This window comes from Triticum aestivum, chromosome 1D (genome assembly GCF_018294505.1).
Source record: "Triticum aestivum cultivar Chinese Spring chromosome 1D, IWGSC CS RefSeq v2.1, whole genome shotgun sequence".
NCBI classification, from domain to species: Eukaryota; Viridiplantae; Streptophyta; class Magnoliopsida; order Poales; family Poaceae; genus Triticum; species Triticum aestivum.
In genome coordinates, this window is record NC_057796.1 from 373,943,147 (window position 1) to 373,961,284 (window position 18,138).

Genomic DNA, 18,138 nt, shown 5'->3' on the forward strand with positions numbered 1-18,138 from the left:
AACAGATCAAGGATTATAGAAAAATGGATAAAATACTGTTTAGTATTTTACAAATACACACAGAAATCCCTACTGTTAAATTCTGACAAAACCAAATAAAAAAATATAGACAAACTATTCATAACACTAAACTACATATCAGTCCATGGGATTCAAAAAGAGACCTACAAAAAAGTAGAAAACAAAACGAATAGAAACACATATCCATGATTCCTTCAATTCACCAACCGTCAGGCGACAAACATAGGGTGCACGAAACCCATGGTTGCTGTACAGCAGACAAGAAAGTTGCCCACGGCGCTGAGTCTGGGTGAGCTCCAAACCAGATTCGTACACACAGCCGTCAGCTATGTGCGCCATCTTTGCCAGGCATCTGCATGAACAATCCTCCATGGAACACACACGAACATGGAAGAAAACAACGGAGAGAAGAGGGAAAAACGTTCTTACATTATGAGACAGTGGGAGTACTTTTCTTTGTGCTACTGTGATAGTCTTGCACAGTGCTTGCTCTGGGCATTACCCTCTCCTTCTTTCGGTTTATAAAAGTATTTCCTTTTTCTACCTCGTCACACTTTTCATATGCGGAAATTGGGGTGTTTGCATAGAATAGAGTTCAGAAAATGTGGTGACAAGACCTGAGCTGGCAGTGAAATCTCTTAGTCATGAGCCAAGAGCCCAAGAGATCTCTGAATGTATCTTATAGAAACTCTTAATGCGGAAATTTGTTTCGAAACTAATGTGCGTTCCTTCCTCGCCCGATATGTGCACGATGCTAAATCAAATGCATCGTTGCACTTCCATCTCATGCATCAACGGTTTGTATAGTAACCTGGCTCAATCTGTTTTGGCTCTCATGTCAAAATACTCTCGAAATCTGGACCACCAGCTCTCCTCATGATGTGCACAAGCTCTAGTATTCACCTACGTAGTATTCACGATGGGTATTCGATTATGGAACAGTGCCCAGTATATATTTTTGTTTGCGTAAAGTATGTTTATGTGCATCTAGTTATGCTGAGGACGGTTTTACACTCGGTGCAGTTGTATCACTTTGCGACGATTGGATGAAAATCCTTTATGTAGATGATTAGATTTCTTGTGGTGAAATCAGTTCACAAGGATTCAAGTCCGAAACTTGGCCCGTGTGGTCGCATATTTTCAAGATTTTCGACGCTATTCATTCACTTGTATGACATGCCTGTCGACTTCGAGATGTCTCTGTCAACTTCGTCACTAATAAGATCGTGTCGGCTCAATTTCTTGAAGGTGCTCATAGGGATAGGATGTTCATATCTGCTTTCATAGGGTATGAGTGTGTTGCATGTTGTGGGTGCATGCGTTTGTACGGTGCTTCTAAAAAATGTGTATTATCCACAAATAAAACGAGTTTGCCCTTGAAAAAAGAACTAGAACAGCCGATGGCTTCGTTAACCATGCTTATCTCTTGGACCATTTGAAATGAAAGAAATGCACGTCTCCCGTCAAAAGAGCATCCCTCCGATGGTCCTGCTTAGCAATATCAAGGTTGAGGCGGCGGTTTGGGTCACAGCAGGTGCCAAACACTTGGGTACTATGATGCCAAGAGAGTAATGACCATTTGTATTGGCGGTGTATTGTAATGCCCTACTGTAACCCAACAAATTCTATTCTCTCTTAATTAATAGATTTGCCTCCCTTTCAGGAAAAAAAACTTACCTAGTGCGAGAACAATGTACGATCAGCTGATCTTATGTGCCATGCATGTTGGCACAAACTGAACTATCGGTTAGTGGCCAATCACAATAGCTAAATGCCTAAATACACTTCTGGATGGTGATTACAAGAGAAATGCTGCAAACAGGACAACCACCCCCACCGGAAAAGATATCTGCAACAGCAAACAGACGCAAAGAAAATGGTGAGCTTAGAAACAGCGACAGAACCATGGTCACGGTGATGTACCTACAGTTCTTCTCAACCGCTCAAAGTACTTCGAGTGCAGTTTTTCCACCTTGTTAGGTTTTGTAAAGTTTTCTTTTTCGAGATCAATGTAGCTGAGAAGATTTAGCGTCTTTTTGGAACAGTTTTGGTCCCGATCGATTTGCATGTGGAACTTGCATTCAAGCGTAAGTAAGATCGATGCAGAGCTTTCTTACTTACCGTCGGCTTGGAAGAAGAGGAAAACCCCGACGCCGTCGGCGACGACGGGCCGAACGACGCCCCGCCGAACCCGAGGTCGTACACCGACGTGCCGTTGGGGTAGAACAGCCCGTAGTTCCTCTCGGACGCCTGCCCCTGCTTCATGTTCTCGTTGAACAGGGCGAAGACGAGCACGTCCACGGGCACATCCGGCCTCAGCGGCGTCCCCTGGCCCGCCGCGACCCGCTTCATCAGGTTCCCGTTGTACGTGGCGGCGTTCTGCACGGTGGCGCCCACCTCGTCGGCGTCCCCGGCGGACGGCCACCCGGTCTCGGAGATCCTCACGGCGATGTCCTTGTGCCCCATGGCCTCCATGGCCGCGTAGACGGCGTCGATCTGGGCGTAGAGCATGTTGTCGTAGGTGAGGTTGGTGCCGGGGTCGTGCGCGCCGGGGTTGGGCTCGAACAGCACGTACGGCAGCGACACGCTCCCGGGGCTGGCCTTGTAGGCGAAGAACGGGTACGCGTTGATCAGGAACGGCGAGCCGAGCTCGGCGAGAAAGTCCAGCAGCGGCCGCATGTACTGCGCGAGGTCCTCCCGGAACGTGCCGGCCGACGGCGGGTAGCTGCTGGCGAGCACGTTGACGGACTGGGACGTCGACACGTTCACCTGGTCGTCGAGGCCCAGGTCCACCAGCGCCTGGTGCACGGCCTGCATGGCGGGGAGGAGGCTCTGCATGGCGGACGCGTCGGTGCCGGAGAGCACCTCGTTGCCGAGGATGACGCAGGTGATGCGGGTGTCCGGGAGGAAGGGCTGGACGTTCTGCGCCACCCAGGCGCGCGCGTTGCGGGCGTCGGACATGTTGAGGAGGTCCCCGTTGCTGATGGTGAACTCGACGCCTGTGCCGGCGAAGGCCGTGAGGACGGCCGGGTCGGCGTCGTAGAGCTTGACCCTGTTGACGTTGAGCGACCGGAGGAGGCCGGACACCTGCGCCGGGTGCGGGAGGTTGTTCGCTATTTGGCCGTAGTTGATGCCGAACTTGAGTGGCGCCGTCGCCGCCGATACAATGCCATTGTTGGCTGCCGTCAGCGTAGGTGCGGCGATACGTCCAAAAGAGAAGGTCAATATGATTGGCAAGAAAATATCCACTGATGACAACATGAAAAAAAAAATTATATAGAAAACTAAAACAAGTTCCGTTGTCATGTAAACTGGCTCGTAGCAATGCTTTCGCTAAGAGGTCGTACTCGACCAAAAATACACAAAAATAGTGATGCACGCAACACAACCAGATGAAAAATATCAAACGAAGTGTCAATATCAAATGTGCATGGTTTCAAAGGGGGGTCACAGGGATGATGTGGAAAATTTATTGGTTCCACAGGACAACGTGGAAAACTCCTCGTCTTCCCTATCAAATCAAAGACACATTGGACAGCCGACCTCAAAGAAGAAGTGAAGAACTATCGCTAGCCACAATTCATCTTGAATAATACCAAGACAGCGGTTTTGCATGATACGGCATATACGGTCAACGTGTCTCATTTTCTCCATGCTCGTGTTTGCAAACTTGAACTAAAGCAGCGTCAGTTAATTTGAATCGGATGGAGTATGTTTTTTTTTTCATCAATGTTCAAAACTGGAAACACAAAATTTGAGCAACAGCTTTGAAGGACTTACTTTTCGTACTACAAGCGTACCAGAAAAAAAAAACAGAAGCACCAACTCAAAAAAGAAAAAAAAACAGAAGCTACCATGCAATCACATGCAGTTATTAATCACGCGCGAAAGATGGAAGGGAAGCGAGGGACGGAGGTATCGCCGGCCGTACCTGAGAGGAGCGAGAGCAGGAGGCAGAGCAGAAGCAAGGAAGAAGACGAGTCGAAGAAGCGACGGCCGGCAGCGATCATCCTCCTCTCCATTGGCGCGTCGTCCCTTGCTCGCATCTCTTTCTCTCCTTCGTGTCCGCTCTGTCCTTCAGAGCGACACGGAAGGAAGAAGGGAAGGAAGGCCTCCGGCCGCCCCTGTTTCGCCGCGCGTTTATATGGGAGCAGTTGCAGGCTCCGGGCGGCAGGTCAGATTACGCACGCGACGTACTATCCTCCTGCAAGCGCTAGCTTCCAAAGTCCAAATCGCGATAGGCCAACGAAATATCCATCCCTCAGACGGCCACTCCTTCCCAAACGACTACTAGCCAGGCAAGGTAAGGTTATAGACGGGCAAAATCCAGTTTTTCTCTTTCAACACAAATATGCTCCCAGTTTTTTTTTTTAAGAAAAGGAGGGCGACCCCCGGCCTCTGCATCTGGACGATGCATATGCCATTTTATTAATTATTGACACAAGACCTTATAGAGTCATACAACAATAAGCCTAAAGCCACCAAACTAAGCAACATCTGTCGTTATCCCTATCCAGTTGATGTAGGGGCGCTGAAAGTCTTGGCCTAATACCAAACAGACCTCGCAGCCAAACCTAAAATCTAAGACTTGAGGTCCCAACCAGGACGCCTGCCGGGTATGGGCACCCATCAGTTTGGCGTGCTTCTCAACCAGGACGCCTGCCAGGTATGAGGCCACAGCGGCCACCTGCCACCAATCCATTTTCAGAGCTGTACTGCTGCATCAACCTTGCCCGGTCTAACTGCCACCGACGCCACCACGACGCCAGGCAGCGTCACCCTCCTGCGCGAGTCCTTCTCCGCTCATCAAGCGCCGAGTCTACACTGCGCCACGCCGCCAAGATCCGCCGTCATCAATGGAGCAGAGGAAACACCGCTCCTCCTCTTGTCCCCTCCAACCAGCACTTGCTCCAAAACGATGCCCCCATGAGGGAGAACGATATCGAAGGCACCGTCATCGTCCGATCCGGTATACCCAGATCTAGGGTTTCCCCCGGAACTTCCCGATCAGGTTGATGTGACCTGCAACATCGATGCCTTCAGAAGGGAACGACGTCTGAGACGCCGCCATCGTCCGCCAAGACCGCAGTCAGGCGCGATTTTCACCGGAAGCCACGTCTTCCCGACCTCGTGGCTGGCTGGAACCGAGCGAAACCTCGCCACGAAGACGTATGTCGCTGTCGGTACTCCGGCGGAGATCCGGCATCTCCTCACCGGTCCCTCCACGCGTCGCCGGTCGGCGGAAGGCCTCCCCGCGACGGATCCAAACGGGGCGTTGGATCCGCAGTGACCGCCTTCACCATCACGACCAGGACAGCCCACCCCGCCGGATGGGGCGCTGCTACCGCCGCCGTCCATGCAGGGCCGCCGCTCCGCTGGCGATGGTGCTCCGGCCCCCGCCGCACAGCCCGGATTCGCCGTCCTAGCCGCCGCCGTTGGATCGCACGAGAGGAGCCGCCCCCGCCGTCTCAGATGGGATCCGCCGCATCCACCCGCCCAGAAACCTTCGGCACCGGGCCCGCCGCCACCGCGGCCCACGCCAGCGGCAGCGGCGGCAGGAAGGGGCAGCAAGAAAGATGCTGGCGGCGCTAGGGTTTCGGGGCCCCTGGCGCCGCCTGGAGGGAGGCGACGCGAGGGGGAGGGGGAGGCGACTCCCAGTGATGTCTGAATATTTTTGAAGTCCAAAAACTCCCCTAACTTATGTGAAAACTGCCGTTCGTAGTGCGGCCGCTCGTCGATCGCACTGCAGTAGCCTCGCTGGAGCTGGCGACACAAACAGGTCGGCCGGTGAAAGTCGCTGAACAGTATTAAAACTTGCGCGTCAGCACGTCACACCAGAGATAGGGAGCTGGGAGCTTCATGGCCCCAGAAGGTAGGAGAGATCGGTCGTCAGCGAGACTACAGTTTTGGAACCAAACCGGCCTAACCATCTTTTCATATTGAGTTTGATCACTTGCCTCTTGCAGAAACTTCAGAGCCGGAATAGTGGCATGGTTTCCTTGGATGAGAACGCCATACATGGAAAGGTCAATTAAATTCCTTTGTTGGCGAAGGAATTTCTGAGTTTGATTTGTTTCCAAAAATCAAGAAGAGGAGACGAAATTGGAGTGCTCTTGATGCTCTCAATTTTTTTCGAAAATATTAACGCCCACACGTGTGGGCATTTGCATCTCGCCCACATGCGTGTATCCACGTCCGTTTGTGGTTGCACGAATCTTGGCATGTTTGTGGTGCCACGTAGGACTGGGCTGGTGTGTGCGCATTCATCCGGTCGCCCACACGGAAGGACCGGTGTGTGGGCGTTTAGCAGTCCGCCCACTCGTCAGTTTTCATTCACGCACAGGGGCTGGTGTGTGGGCATTTATCGGTCCGCCCACACGCCCGTCTCCTCTCGCACACCCAAAGCTGCCAATTGCCATGTGTTTTGCGGGGTACATGGCAATTGCCCTAGTGTGCTTGTAAGCAGATGACAACTCTCTCTTTTACCCGAACATGTCAATTGCCAGGGGTGCATGGCAACTGCCCTAGTGTGCTTGTAAGCAGATGACAACTCTCTCTTTTACCCGAACATGTCAGTTGCCAGGGGTACATGGCAACTGCCCTAGTGTGCTTGTAAGCAGATGTCAACTCTCTCTTTACCCGAACATGTTATTTTGTCATGTCTTTTTGTTGCGCTACACGGCAACTGCCTAGTGTTAGTAGGTGGCAACTCCTAAAGTTTTCAAATCATGGCAACTGTAGTAAACCGGACCATACATGGCAACTGCCTAGTGTTAGTAGGTGGCAACCCCTAAAGTTTTCAAATCATGGCAACTATAGTAAACCAGATCATACATGGCAACAGTTGCAGTTGTCCAAAAATGACATCTGGCACTTGACCTGAGATGGCAACTGCAGTTGAGCAACCATGGAAACTGTAGTTGTCCAACATGGCAACTGTAGTTCAACGACATGACAACTGCAGTTAAACGAACATGGAAGAGGGGCCGGACCATGGCAACTGCGGGGCGCGTGGTGACTGTCACGCGGGGCGTGCGGGACCATGAGGTAGGCGGCCTGACGTACGGGCGTGTGGGCGTTATCTATTTTGTCCACACGTAGGCGTGTGAGAGGGACCGTGAGGAAAAAAAGAGACGTGTGAGCATTATTTGTTTTGCCCACACGTAGGCGTGTGAATTGATCCTTTTAAACACCACATAAAACGTGTGGATAGACCCCTTAGCGCCCATACGTGTGGGCGTTATCGGTGTCTTTTTTTAATCTTTAGCCATGCCATTTTATGCTACATAAGGGGAAAAAAACTCTAGCTTGATTGGGACAACTCCAACGTGGTTGCTCGGGCCGGTCGGCATTGAGCAGTCACACTGTTCGGTGATGGGTGCATCTTGCATCATATTTTACTTATTGGTTTTTTTATCGGATATTTTACTTATTGGTTTTGCATTATAGACGTATAATTTTTATGGACTTTAATAGTGAGCTAGCAAGTGCCCCGTTGTCTGGGGCAGGTGCACGAAGACTTCCAGGCTATCATCGATATGGTCAATCGATTCCGGTAAGGGAGTTATGACAGCGACGCGTCGGCGGCTCGTTTTGGTGGTAGTAGTGGCCGTCTGAAATCACCTCCGAAAGTGATCCAACAATGGAATCGGTAGAAGGGCATCCACCTCGGCATTGCTTCAATCAAGGGGGCCACGACATGGACATCCATCCTCACGTCACCATCCACGCTCATCATCGACTCTTCCATCAATATCATTGTAATCCAAAAACATATTGTGGATTCATACGTGGATCACTATAATTATTCATCTGCTATTAATGTGAACACCTCGATTATGTCTAGTGTCCCCATGTCTGAGTAGTTTTCTTAGTTCTCGGTGATATGGAGGAACCCTAGTATTTCTATGAACTGCATGCAATAAGATATTTGATCTATGCAACATGGTTATAGTAATGTTCCTCGTGATATATTTTTTTGGTATTTTTTTTGTTTCTTCTTCTCTTTTTATTCTTTATTTTTTCACATGCTAATTCATGAATATATTAAAAGTTGCAAGCATTTAAATACTATGTTTTTTTGAATTCATGAACATTTTTTTAAATCCAGGAACATTTGTAAAATTCACGAATATTTAAAAGTTCATGAAGATTTTTAAAATTCTATGAACATTTTTTAATTAAAAAAACAAATTCATAAACATTGTTTGAAATCCATGAACATATTTTAAATTCATGAGTATTTTTTCAAAATTCATGTTTTTTCACATCATTTTTTCAAAATTCAGGAGTTATCAAAATACATGAACTCTTTTAATTTAATGAACTTCCTAATATTTAGGACAATAAAACTGAACCTAAACGCAACCCTCTCAAGCTAGCCGTCTGATCTCCTCGTTGGCCGTCCTAGACCATCAGATCTGAGTGCACTTTCGCATGGGCTAACTGTGCATGGGCCGAATGTCCTATAGGGCCGCTACTCCGGGAGAAAAATCTGAGCCCTCTGGTTAACTGGGCCTTTTTCTCCCAGCCCAATTGGGAAAACTGTTATTTTCTGGGTTTTTTTTAGGGGGTTATTTTCTGGTTGACTGGACTATTCTTGGCCATCCGACGGTGAGAACAGACTGCTTGGGATGCATCTGTTGATCGGGCTTCATGGGGTGTTTTAGACCCTTGCGAGTTGTGTTTAGCTATCTCTGTCAAAGTTCCCCTAAAAAGAATCTCTGTCATGGTTTCTCGAAAAAAAGAAAGCTACCTCTGTCAAAAAAAAATGTCTTCTCAAGAAAAAACAAATAGCAGCAAGTACCCTGAGGTGCGGCTCTCGTTGCTCGCTCTCTCCGGCTTCAGGTTACGTGCCCCTGCCCGTTGGTCTTCGTTGGTTCTGCACCAACGGACGCTTTTCCATTTATTTAGCGCTTACAAAAAAATGGGAGCAGCAACAGTCATCTGCTCCCCCCTTCTGCTTCGTCGGTCCCTGGCATAAGATAATCCATGACCCATAGGAAAAAGAACATAATCCACGTCATTTTTTCTCCCTTTTTTTCCAAAAAAGAAGTTGAAACCCCGGCCTCGGCATCAATTAATGCACACATCCACTTTGTAAAAAATACGATAGCCAGTTTTTTCTGAGCTAGCAGTGAAGCAAGCGAAAAAAAAGCTAAGCGAGTAATCAGGGAGGCAGTTGAGCTGGGAGCGAGAGTTTCATGTGCTAGCCCATGTGAGCGCTATAACAACAATTCATTGTTTCAACGTGAAATGAGAGCTCCCAAAGGGCTCACATAATCAACATCGACTGACATCGAGGCCGAAACGTGCGAGGACTCCACAACCATGCACCTAATAACTCCACTCTTCTCTCAGAACAAATATCGTCCCCAACAGAAGCCCAACTTGATATACGAATGAAAAGAACATCGTCAAAACATTATTAAAATTCAAGCCAGCGTAGATAAACCAAAACGAAACAGCCAACAAAATAACCTGCTAGAGAAAAAAGAGTTGATCCCATGAACGAAGAACGGCGTGACAAAGGACACGTTAGCCTCGAAAGTATAAATTATGTGGACTGGATTACTGGAAGGAACCTCCATCGAACCGTTTCAGTTAGTAGTAGTTTATTTAACTGAAAGATAGAGCATGAACAGAGCCACCTTAGTCTGAATCACTGTGTTAACTGAACTGACCAACGTGACTTGGAAAGTTGGAATTGGCAAAGACAAGCTAAAGAACAATGAGATGGAGCAGAGGCCAGAGGAAAGGCTAACAAACAGTGCTACTCGTATCATTTTCCATTTTAGCGAGGGAACACAATATCAAAATTCATAAGATGCCTTCTTATGGAGTATCGTCTCACGGTTTCCCGCGCTAGGACCAAGCTATTTATAGTTATCTAAAATGCAAAGACTAAAAAGTTCAGACTTCTGAACTCCTGACATCCATTCAAGTAACCAAAACATAATGCAAACAGAGGAGCGGCCAAATATAATTCCTCAAGGAAGTGACCCATAAGTACAACATGTTTTCAAGACCTCCAACAGTGTATGGTAGTTCGAATTGCTGCAATCTAAACAGATGCAGTTTGGATTGACAAACCATTTTACATCAATTATTGTCACAACTCATATAGAACGATCTCATCAAAAGACCGGACTGATCACCAGGAAGATACACCCACCTAGCCATCTCTCTAGATAATAACAGAAGGCAACTGAACAACGAATCCGCCATGGAACTTCAACAATTGTGCCACACAAGCACATGTGAGACAACTAGTAGAGTTCCTCCTCTTGGTGGGTTTGAATGACGCAATCCGCCTTGGGGTATGAAATACAGGTCAGAAGGTATCCCTCACCCATCTGGTTCTCATCGAGGAAGGAGCCCTCCGACTGATCAACCTCCCCGGTAGTCATCTTGCCCGCGCATGTGGAGCACGATCCGGCGCGGCAGGAGAATGGCAGCTCCACTCCAGCATTTTCAGCTGCCTCGAGAATGTAGGTGTCTTCAGGGGCCTCAAACTCGTGCTCTTCACCGTCTGGGCTTATGAGCTTCACCTTGTGCACGGCCGCGGCAGACACCCTGAACTTGTTTGACATCCTTAGGCCAGACAAGTTTGGTGTTTGCTTGGCGTAACCGATGAAGGAAGCGCTCCTGATCGCCGGAGCAACAGCCCGGGAACCAGACCCGAATTTAGCAAAGGACACTCCTGGAGCAGTGGCAGTTGACATCTTGCTGATACTGAAGAAAACACAGAATTAGGTCGAAATAAAGTATAACGGCAGAATTAAGTATCACAACTTTGTAAACTTGTAATCATATACTGCTATTATGATCACCAAAATTCCTAGCTGCACAGCTTTTAGGTTGTAATCATGCATATGATCAACATTAGTCCTATCTGCAAAGCTTAAGAGTGGTCCATTTCCCGGATGGCACATTCACAGGTACAGCAGAGTATGTGGTTGTCTGGTAGAACAACACCAACACCAAATCACTGTCCCGATTTAAACCGGTTCAAATTAGAAGCCCCTAATAACTTGGCAAGTGGATTTCTTGTACAAAAGCCAGTTCTGTCCCCACTTTCCAGAGTTCAGCATGATATGGACAGTAGTACGGTGCTAAGGGCCAAAAACCTATCGACCAGGCACAGATCCGGCGAGCGCATGGACTCGCCGGTCGCCGGCACATGACACTGGAGCCGGGGGCGCATCACAACCAAGGCGGCGATCTACAGCAACAAACAACGGGGCAGCCTAGCGGCGAGCGGGGCGCGGCGTGCGATCGATCAATCAACACGGAAGCGAAGAGGGTGGCGGATCGACAGGCGGGGTGCGTACCTCCTCCGACGAAACAGACGGGGGAGAAGGCGGCGCTGATCTCGCAGGCGAGGCGAGGAGAGGCGGCGGAGGCTGGTTGGACTTTGGGATCGCGAGATGCTGTGGGGGGTGGTGAGGTGGCCAGCACGCGTACGGCGCCTTATTAATAGGGGGGAGGGGTGGCAGACTCTCTGCTGCAGTGCTCGGCTCTGTCTGTCTGCCCGCTGGCCCTGGCTGCCGGGCACGCGCCTCTTCCGTCCTCGCGCTGGGTGGGCCGTGGGTCGCCTCCCCGCGGCTGGCGGCTTGGGCGAAAGGCCGCGGCTGGCCGGTGTGGAGTGCCAAAGCATCGCGCCAGGGCGACCTAGGCCAATTTTTCCTCTGCTTCTTATTTCGAGAGGGATCGTCACTGGAGTAGTTTAGTTCACGGCTCTGATTAGATCAGGCGGCCGCTCTCGGCGTGGGGCGCGCCGCTTGGCAGGGCTCAGGGGCCGGATCGGGCAAGCGGGTAGGTGGGCAGCCCCTGCTGACACCGGGGACCCACGCGCCGGTTCCACTAAAAAAGGAGAATCAAAGGCGCATCAAGCAGACAAACTCAAAGCGGACTAGCGCAGTCAGAGCCGCACATCAGGCTTGATAGGGGTCAAATCACGCAAAACATAGCACAACAGAGATTGGGCACCATGAGCAAAGCAGATTTATGTTATTTAATCACCAGGTAGAGGCAGGCAGTTTACAACTCAGAATATAGCAATGAATCAGCTCCGTTCGAGTGGAGTTTTCATTTCGCGAGAAATATATTAACATTGAGGTTGCCACAATCAATCAAAATCTGCAGTAACTGTTCATCTCACCGATCTGGCAATCGTTGATTAGCACAATGGCATCAGCATGGTACAGTGGTTTTGGAGCCAGAAAATGACAATTAGCGGGAGTATCACAGCATCCTCTGGTGCCGGGTCATGCCACCGAGGAGCCAACCACAGTTATCAACTGCGCAAAAACGTGGGCAAACCTCTGTCTGTGTCATGCCGCGATCAGAAGCCTATGGATCCTTCTTCATAGGGAACCATCCATCAGACAGACTGATTGGTGCGATGCAACGCAGCGGCTGATACATACGTACATAACGGTGATTGTTACATGCACAGGGACCAAAATTAGATACATGTCGCAGCATTCACCTCACTTGACATGCAAAACCAGCAAGCCTGCAACATGGACGAAATCATATCAGCTGAGGACGCTTACAGAGAGATACATCTTATGGAGAATACTAGCTTGGTTTGATGCAGGTAAAGAACTAACTGCTGCCCGTTAGGTTATGTAAATATATGATCTGAGATATAAGATATGTGAACAGTACTAACAGCTGGCAACAATATACGTTGCCTACCAAAGAACGTTAAATTGATAAACTTGACCGATCAACAGTCTGTGAGCAATAATGTGTGTTGCCTACAAAAGAACGTTGTCATCATCATGGATGCTTTGGTCCAATCTTTTCTATTGTCTTGATTCACATAGAGTGAGAGCGCGTGTCTGTGAGCTTGCCCACCCATGTTTGAGGCACAGCCTTCACAGGGTGCCTCACTTCTATTAAAAAACACCCTGGGTGCTAATGTCTATTGGTCGAGTTGTTTTAGTTTATATAAAGAAAAAAGTCCATTTTACTACCCTGAAGAAAATGGTTGGTTCATATAACCCCCTGATCTTTCTTTTTTTGTTCCCTTGACCCCCTGATCTATCCGATACCGTTCAGAAATAGTTATGGGTGATTTGCTCAGGTGGTTTGCTGACATGGACGTAGTCAAAGCAGTTTGTTGACCAGTGTTGACGTGGACATACTCTCTGTGGCATTAATTTTACAGAAAAGCCCCTAAAAGCTAGAAACTCTATCAGCCGGCCACACCAAGCCTCGTGGCCGAACGACGGCGAGCGTGGGCGCAGAGCAGAGGAGGCCCAACCAGGCAACCAGCATCTTATGCAGTTTGGTCCCCAGCATGGTGGTGCACGCCAGTCTTGCTGATGCCCTGCCTCCGCTGCAATTTTCTTCCGACAAGGAACGAGCAAGCCAGCGGCGGGACGCAGCATGTGGCGCGGCTCCATGGCGGTGCAACCTAGGCTAGCGGACTGGTCAGTCAGCCGGTGGCGGTGCGCCAACCACAACGGTGACCGAGCTCCGGGCTCACCTAGCGCTAGCGCGTGAACTTTGGAGGAGGCTGTGGAGCACCGGAGGCAGTTTGACTCCTGGCCATGATGCGCCTCGCCTGTGCGCGCGCACAGACCACAGGGTCGCCGGAGCGGGCCTGGACAGCGCCAGGGAGCGACGGCGAGGAGAGGCTGCGCACAGGCGCACACTGTTGTGGGGCCGCGCTGGCCGGTGGTAGCGGTGAAGCGTGGCTTTCCCGGAGCGGCGCCTGCAGAGGCTCACATGGCAGCCACGGTTGGTGCTTTGCAGGGGCGACCGCGGGTGCTCGGGGAGCTCCGGACTTGTGTCTATGGTGGCAGCGTGGGGATGCCGTCGACTGAAGCAGTCCCATGGTGGCCTCGTCTAGAGGAGAGCCTCGTCCCCATCGGCTGGGAGAGAAGGGAGGGGTAGTCGTGGAGTGCCGACTGGAGAGCCGGGCCGTAGGAAAGCACGACGGGAGAACTGGTGGCCAGGAAGTAGACGCTGGAGGTCGTCCCCGAAGCCCACGACGGCGTGGTCGGCCGTGGCGCTGCTGGGGCAGCCGGCCAGGGGGAGAACCCACCGTAGGCGGCCGAGGATGAGGACTGAGCGCCGGCTGCCCTCTTCACCTGACGACAGGGCCCTACTGGTCAACAAACCACTTTGACCACATCCACATCAGCAAACCACTTAAACAAACCAACCCAAGACTATTTTTAAACAGTATTGGACAGATCAGGGGGTTAAGGGAGCAGAAAAAATGATCAGGGGGTTATGTGAACCAACCATTTTCTTCAGGGTAGTAAAATGGACTTTTTTCTTTATATAATGCAGCTTATCTTCTGTGTTCTCTTAATTGACATAATGCAATGGTAAATAAAAAAGAGAGTGAATGTTGAGGATATTAAACTATTAAAGAGCATACAACCTTGGTGCTTTCCAGGTGTTTTCACACTAGCTAAGTATTTGTGATGGAACATAATGGATGCCAACAGAAGAAGAATACACAAACTAAAAAACTGTTCCATTCCTACTCAAGTCTTTGATGTGACAGCTGCAAATATAGTGTGCTTACATGAATCAAATATCTGCTTGTTCCTAAGGGATATGGTCGATTGATCTGAAGCTCTGAATGTGTAAAAAGAGATATGAAACATAGCAGCATGCACAGAAATACTCACCAAGGACAGCAAGTGCAACTAGTAGTGATGTTGCTACAAAAAGTTGGGGGTGATTGTAGCGTGTAGAATATTCAGATCTACTTAATGTTCTCTTGATAAGTTCAGGCCAGCAATACATAGTCTGCAAGGAGTAACAATAGAAGGTCATTACTGGGGAAATTAGTATACTACAAGATCATATTCAAAGAACTAACAAGCTGAAACGATGTCTGGATTGTAATATAGAAAACAAACAGAGAATATTGTAGATCATAGCATACCCTTCCTGATGTACGTAGGTTGAAGGGAGGCAATATATTTCCATTTCTCAAGCTATCAACAACTTCTCCATCTTTTCTCCTCTTTGTAAAGCTCTCATGGTCTCTATTCGTAAACCATAAGTTTCTCATAAAACTGCGGTACTGACTGCTCAGTTTGTTCTTGTAATGATGGCTCGTACCTAGCGAATCATCAGCATCCAAACTACACAAAGTGCTACCGTTATGATCTACTTCAGATGCACTTTCTCCACGTGAACATTGCAATCTGGATGCTCCTTCGACATCATTTCCTGAATATCTGAGTTCACGTGTTGTATGTTCTTGGGCAGAATGATAACCATTCATCATAGGTGCACTGTCGAGCTTAAGTTCAGTAATTTCATTTGTATCAGTGGAGTAGTATGCATCACTATGATTGTTGCCACCAGAAAGAAAAGATGCCAGCCCATCTCCATCCTGTTCACTTGAGGAGTATGGAGATTTCGGAGTTCTACTGAAATCTGTCCTAAGAGTCTTCAAGCTTTCTTCCACCTCAGAAATTTGCTCAGCTATAGCTCTAATGAATTGCCTGAATTTTAAGATTGCATTTTCCCTTGAAGTTGACTTATCAGAGAATGCAGCTGCATTCACCTCCCTCTCAAATTGCTCCAACTGCCAGAGTTAGGAAAATAAAAGTCTTAGAAGAAATCCAGAAAGAAGCAGATAACTCAGAAACATGGATAAATGGACTAGCATGGTCAAATATGGAAAGCTTGATTGTTTGAACCTGCCACTTGGTAGTTCCGAGAGCAGTAGCCACATCTCTCTCATACTGTATCGGTGCATGAAGTTTTGCGTCTGAAGTGTCATCTTGTATAACTTTCTTTTCATGCAAAAGCAAGCGGTAGACACCGTCCATCCTGTACAGCAACCCACCCAAAATTAAATCCAATGAGTACAGTCAGCAAACTGCACAACGCACACTCCATGCTAATTAAAAAATATAAGTACACTGGAAGAACTCTTAACACTGTACGTGCTTGCATACTACATAACCTCTAGGAAACTGGGGGAACTCTTAATACTGTACGTGCTTGCATACTAGTACATAATTCTGAGGCAGCATTAAAAAAATATAAGTACCTCTTTATGAGAAAACATAATATTTTCAGGTATGATGACTGGGTCAAAGCTTGGTGTGTTTCTGTGTTTATATTTCTTGCTATAATAACCTTTTCTAACAAGAGATTCCTAATTGTAGGATTGCCAGCTGCTCCCATGCTAAGTGGAACAGACCATCCATGCTAATTGTAGGATTGCCAGCTGCTCCCATGCTAACTGGAAGAGACCATCCATGGAAATTCAGAGATTATATTTTAAGATTCCGTACTTAAAATATCATGTTGGTTGGGACAATAACAAGAAAAATGTAACTATTAGTGTATTATTATTTTCTTTAGATCGGTGCGGTACACAGTAATTCCAGGATACAACAAGCATATTCAATTATTGAGGAAGAGGTACTTATGAAGAGAAATCCTAAAAATACTAGAGAACATTACTGAACCTCTGTAAACGTGGAGATACATGCTGATGGCTAGTTCGTACCACATTAGCAAACCTGTTTCGCTTTCTGTCAGAAGGTAAGCTATATATATGATCGAACAGAAGGCGTGCACCAAAACCTAATTTGACAGCAATAAACTACTGCAGGTGCATCTATAACTCAATAGATAAGCTACAGAAACCTGCCAGTAATTTCTCATCGAAGACAACCATGATACTTTGGGAATTCACCAAAAACATGGCCCTAGCCTATTGGTCGCAAATGCCAATCCAGGCAGAAACAATCACACCCAGAGATTCCCGAGCTCCGGAACTCGCACCACATGCTCAGAACCCGCACCGAATTCCCCACAATGCGGCGGCGAATCCCGCGAGACAAGCAACCGAAGCTCCTACGCGCGGAATTTCTACCAGCGGGCAGCAGATCACGAAAGGAGACGGAGGGAAGGAGCCGAACCTGTCGGCGGAGTCCTGCACGCACTCGGCCGCGGGGAAGAGCGGATCCGACTCCCAGCGCCCGAAGCCCTCCGCCATGGAGCGAGCGGGATCCGGCCGGCCCGCGACGAGCGGATTCGAATCCGCGGGAGCGGGGGAGGGGACGACGACGGGCACGCGGGCGCTGGAGCGCGGAGGGAGGTGAGAGATTCTCTTCTCCGGTTGGTGGATTTCTGGTTCTGGACTGGTTTTCTGTTGCGTTCCTCCTGCTTGCCCCCTTCCCTTTTCCTCTTTCGTGCGCCGTCTAACGGGTGGCTGCTTTGCGGATGAGCCCCCGTGGCAGCGCAAAATTGCGCGTTCGGGACCTGCAAAGGCCAATGAGTTGCGCGTGCTGCGTGCGCGTCAGTTCCAGCTTAAAATAGGCACCTGACCTGGGCTGAGCAGCCTCGGCCACCTTCAATGTGATTCACATTCAGGCACGCGCTTGTTTTCTTTTGATACAGGACATTTCATTGAATTGATATATCAAGGTGATACAATCGCATCTAAAAAATGTCCAGCCTCTGCATAACTCGATGCATACAGCCAAGAAGCCAACCGACCCAAAAAATAAAAACGTTTTACAACTAAAAAAGATAAATAAGTCCAGCCTATGATGTGGCAGATCCTATTCGGAGATCACACCGCCATTCATGGGGAGAAAACCTCCCTGGTCGTACGCTCCAGCCGCGTAGACGCCATCATAAAAAGGTCCCTGTCCTCCGGCCTCTGCAGGATAGACCAAGTACGGAGCCATCGCATACATACATTCCTGGTAAGCTACAATGCCCAGCATAAGGCAGCCGCCCCCACAAGAATATGTGGAGAAATTTGTTTATCAATACCCCTCAACCAATTGCCGAACATGTTACGAGCACTGCATGGTGGGTATAAATTTGAAGCTACTTGAACTATGGCCAAAACCGCCCGAGCGAACTTACACTCAAAAAATAAGTGCTTAATAGACTCGTCATGTTGGCAAAAAACACACGCCTTGGTGCCTTGCCAGTTGCGTCGTGCCAGGTTATCTCTAGTTAAGATGACCCCTCTGTTTAGGAACCAGCGGAATATCTTCACTCTTAGAGGGATTTTAAGCTTCCACAATTTCCTCTTATCAACTGGAACATCACAATGAACCATTGCATCATACATGGATTTGACTGTAAACTTGCCATTCT

At 48.7% G+C, this 18,138-nt stretch overlaps 3 protein-coding genes across 3 annotated transcripts; all 3 read right to left on the reverse strand.

The window, feature by feature from the left end:
* Nucleotides 1-1,632: 1,632 nt before the first annotated feature.
* LOC123182175 (glucan endo-1,3-beta-glucosidase 14) lies at nucleotides 1,633-4,252 on the reverse strand. The gene is made up of 3 exons (XM_044594652.1): nucleotides 3,953-4,252; nucleotides 2,143-3,200; nucleotides 1,633-1,870 (listed from the first exon to the last, which is right to left on the reverse strand). The coding sequence occupies exons 1-3, from the start codon at nucleotides 4,065-4,067 to the stop codon at nucleotides 1,820-1,822; spliced, it is 1,224 nt and encodes a 407-aa protein (XP_044450587.1). The 5' UTR covers nucleotides 4,068-4,252; the 3' UTR covers nucleotides 1,633-1,819.
* Nucleotides 4,253-9,976: 5,724 nt separating this feature from the next.
* On the reverse strand, nucleotides 9,977-11,695 carry LOC123182177 (ferredoxin-6, chloroplastic). Its single transcript, XM_044594654.1, has 2 exons — nucleotides 11,355-11,695; nucleotides 9,977-10,755 (listed from the first exon to the last, which is right to left on the reverse strand). The coding sequence occupies exons 1-2, from the start codon at nucleotides 11,678-11,680 to the stop codon at nucleotides 10,290-10,292; spliced, it is 792 nt and encodes a 263-aa protein (XP_044450589.1). The 5' UTR covers nucleotides 11,681-11,695; the 3' UTR covers nucleotides 9,977-10,289.
* Nucleotides 11,696-12,078: 383 nt separating this feature from the next.
* LOC123182176 (uncharacterized) lies at nucleotides 12,079-17,265 on the reverse strand. Its single transcript, XM_044594653.1, has 5 exons — nucleotides 16,944-17,265; nucleotides 15,708-15,840; nucleotides 14,942-15,592; nucleotides 14,682-14,802; nucleotides 12,079-12,541 (listed from the first exon to the last, which is right to left on the reverse strand). Exons 1-5 carry the CDS (start codon nucleotides 17,018-17,020, stop codon nucleotides 12,516-12,518), a joined length of 1,008 nt encoding a protein of 335 aa, XP_044450588.1. The 5' UTR covers nucleotides 17,021-17,265; the 3' UTR covers nucleotides 12,079-12,515.
* Nucleotides 17,266-18,138: the final 873 nt, after the last annotated feature.

Excerpts from the sequence above, each read along its gene's own strand:
- LOC123182176 (XM_044594653.1), bottom strand. The coding sequence starts at position 17,020 with ATGGCGGAGGGCTTCGGGCGCTGGGAGTCGGATCCGCTCTTCCCCGCG. Across the intron at positions 14,803-14,941 it reads ACCTACGTACATCAGGAAGG|ACTATGTATTGCTGGCCTGA; the intron begins GTATGCTATGAT and ends TACTCCTTGCAG. Across the intron at positions 12,542-14,681 it reads AGTTGCACTTGCTGTCCTTG|GCTTGCTGGTTTTGCATGTC; the intron begins GTGAGTATTTCT and ends TCCATGTTGCAG.
- LOC123182175 (XM_044594652.1), bottom strand. The coding sequence starts at position 4,067 with ATGCGAGCAAGGGACGACGCGCCAATGGAGAGGAGGATGATCGCTGCC. Across the intron at positions 3,201-3,952 it reads CCTGCTCTCGCTCCTCTCAG|CCAACAATGGCATTGTATCG; the intron begins GTACGGCCGGCG and ends CGCTGACGGCAG. Across the intron at positions 1,871-2,142 it reads CCTCTTCTTCCAAGCCGACG|ATATCTTTTCCGGTGGGGGT; the intron begins GTAAGTAAGAAA and ends TTGCTGTTGCAG.
- LOC123182177 (XM_044594654.1), bottom strand. The coding sequence starts at position 11,680 with ATGCTTTGGCACTCCACACCGGCCAGCCGCGGCCTTTCGCCCAAGCCG. Across the intron at positions 10,756-11,354 it reads CGTCTGTTTCGTCGGAGGAG|TATCAGCAAGATGTCAACTG; the intron begins GTACGCACCCCG and ends TGTTTTCTTCAG.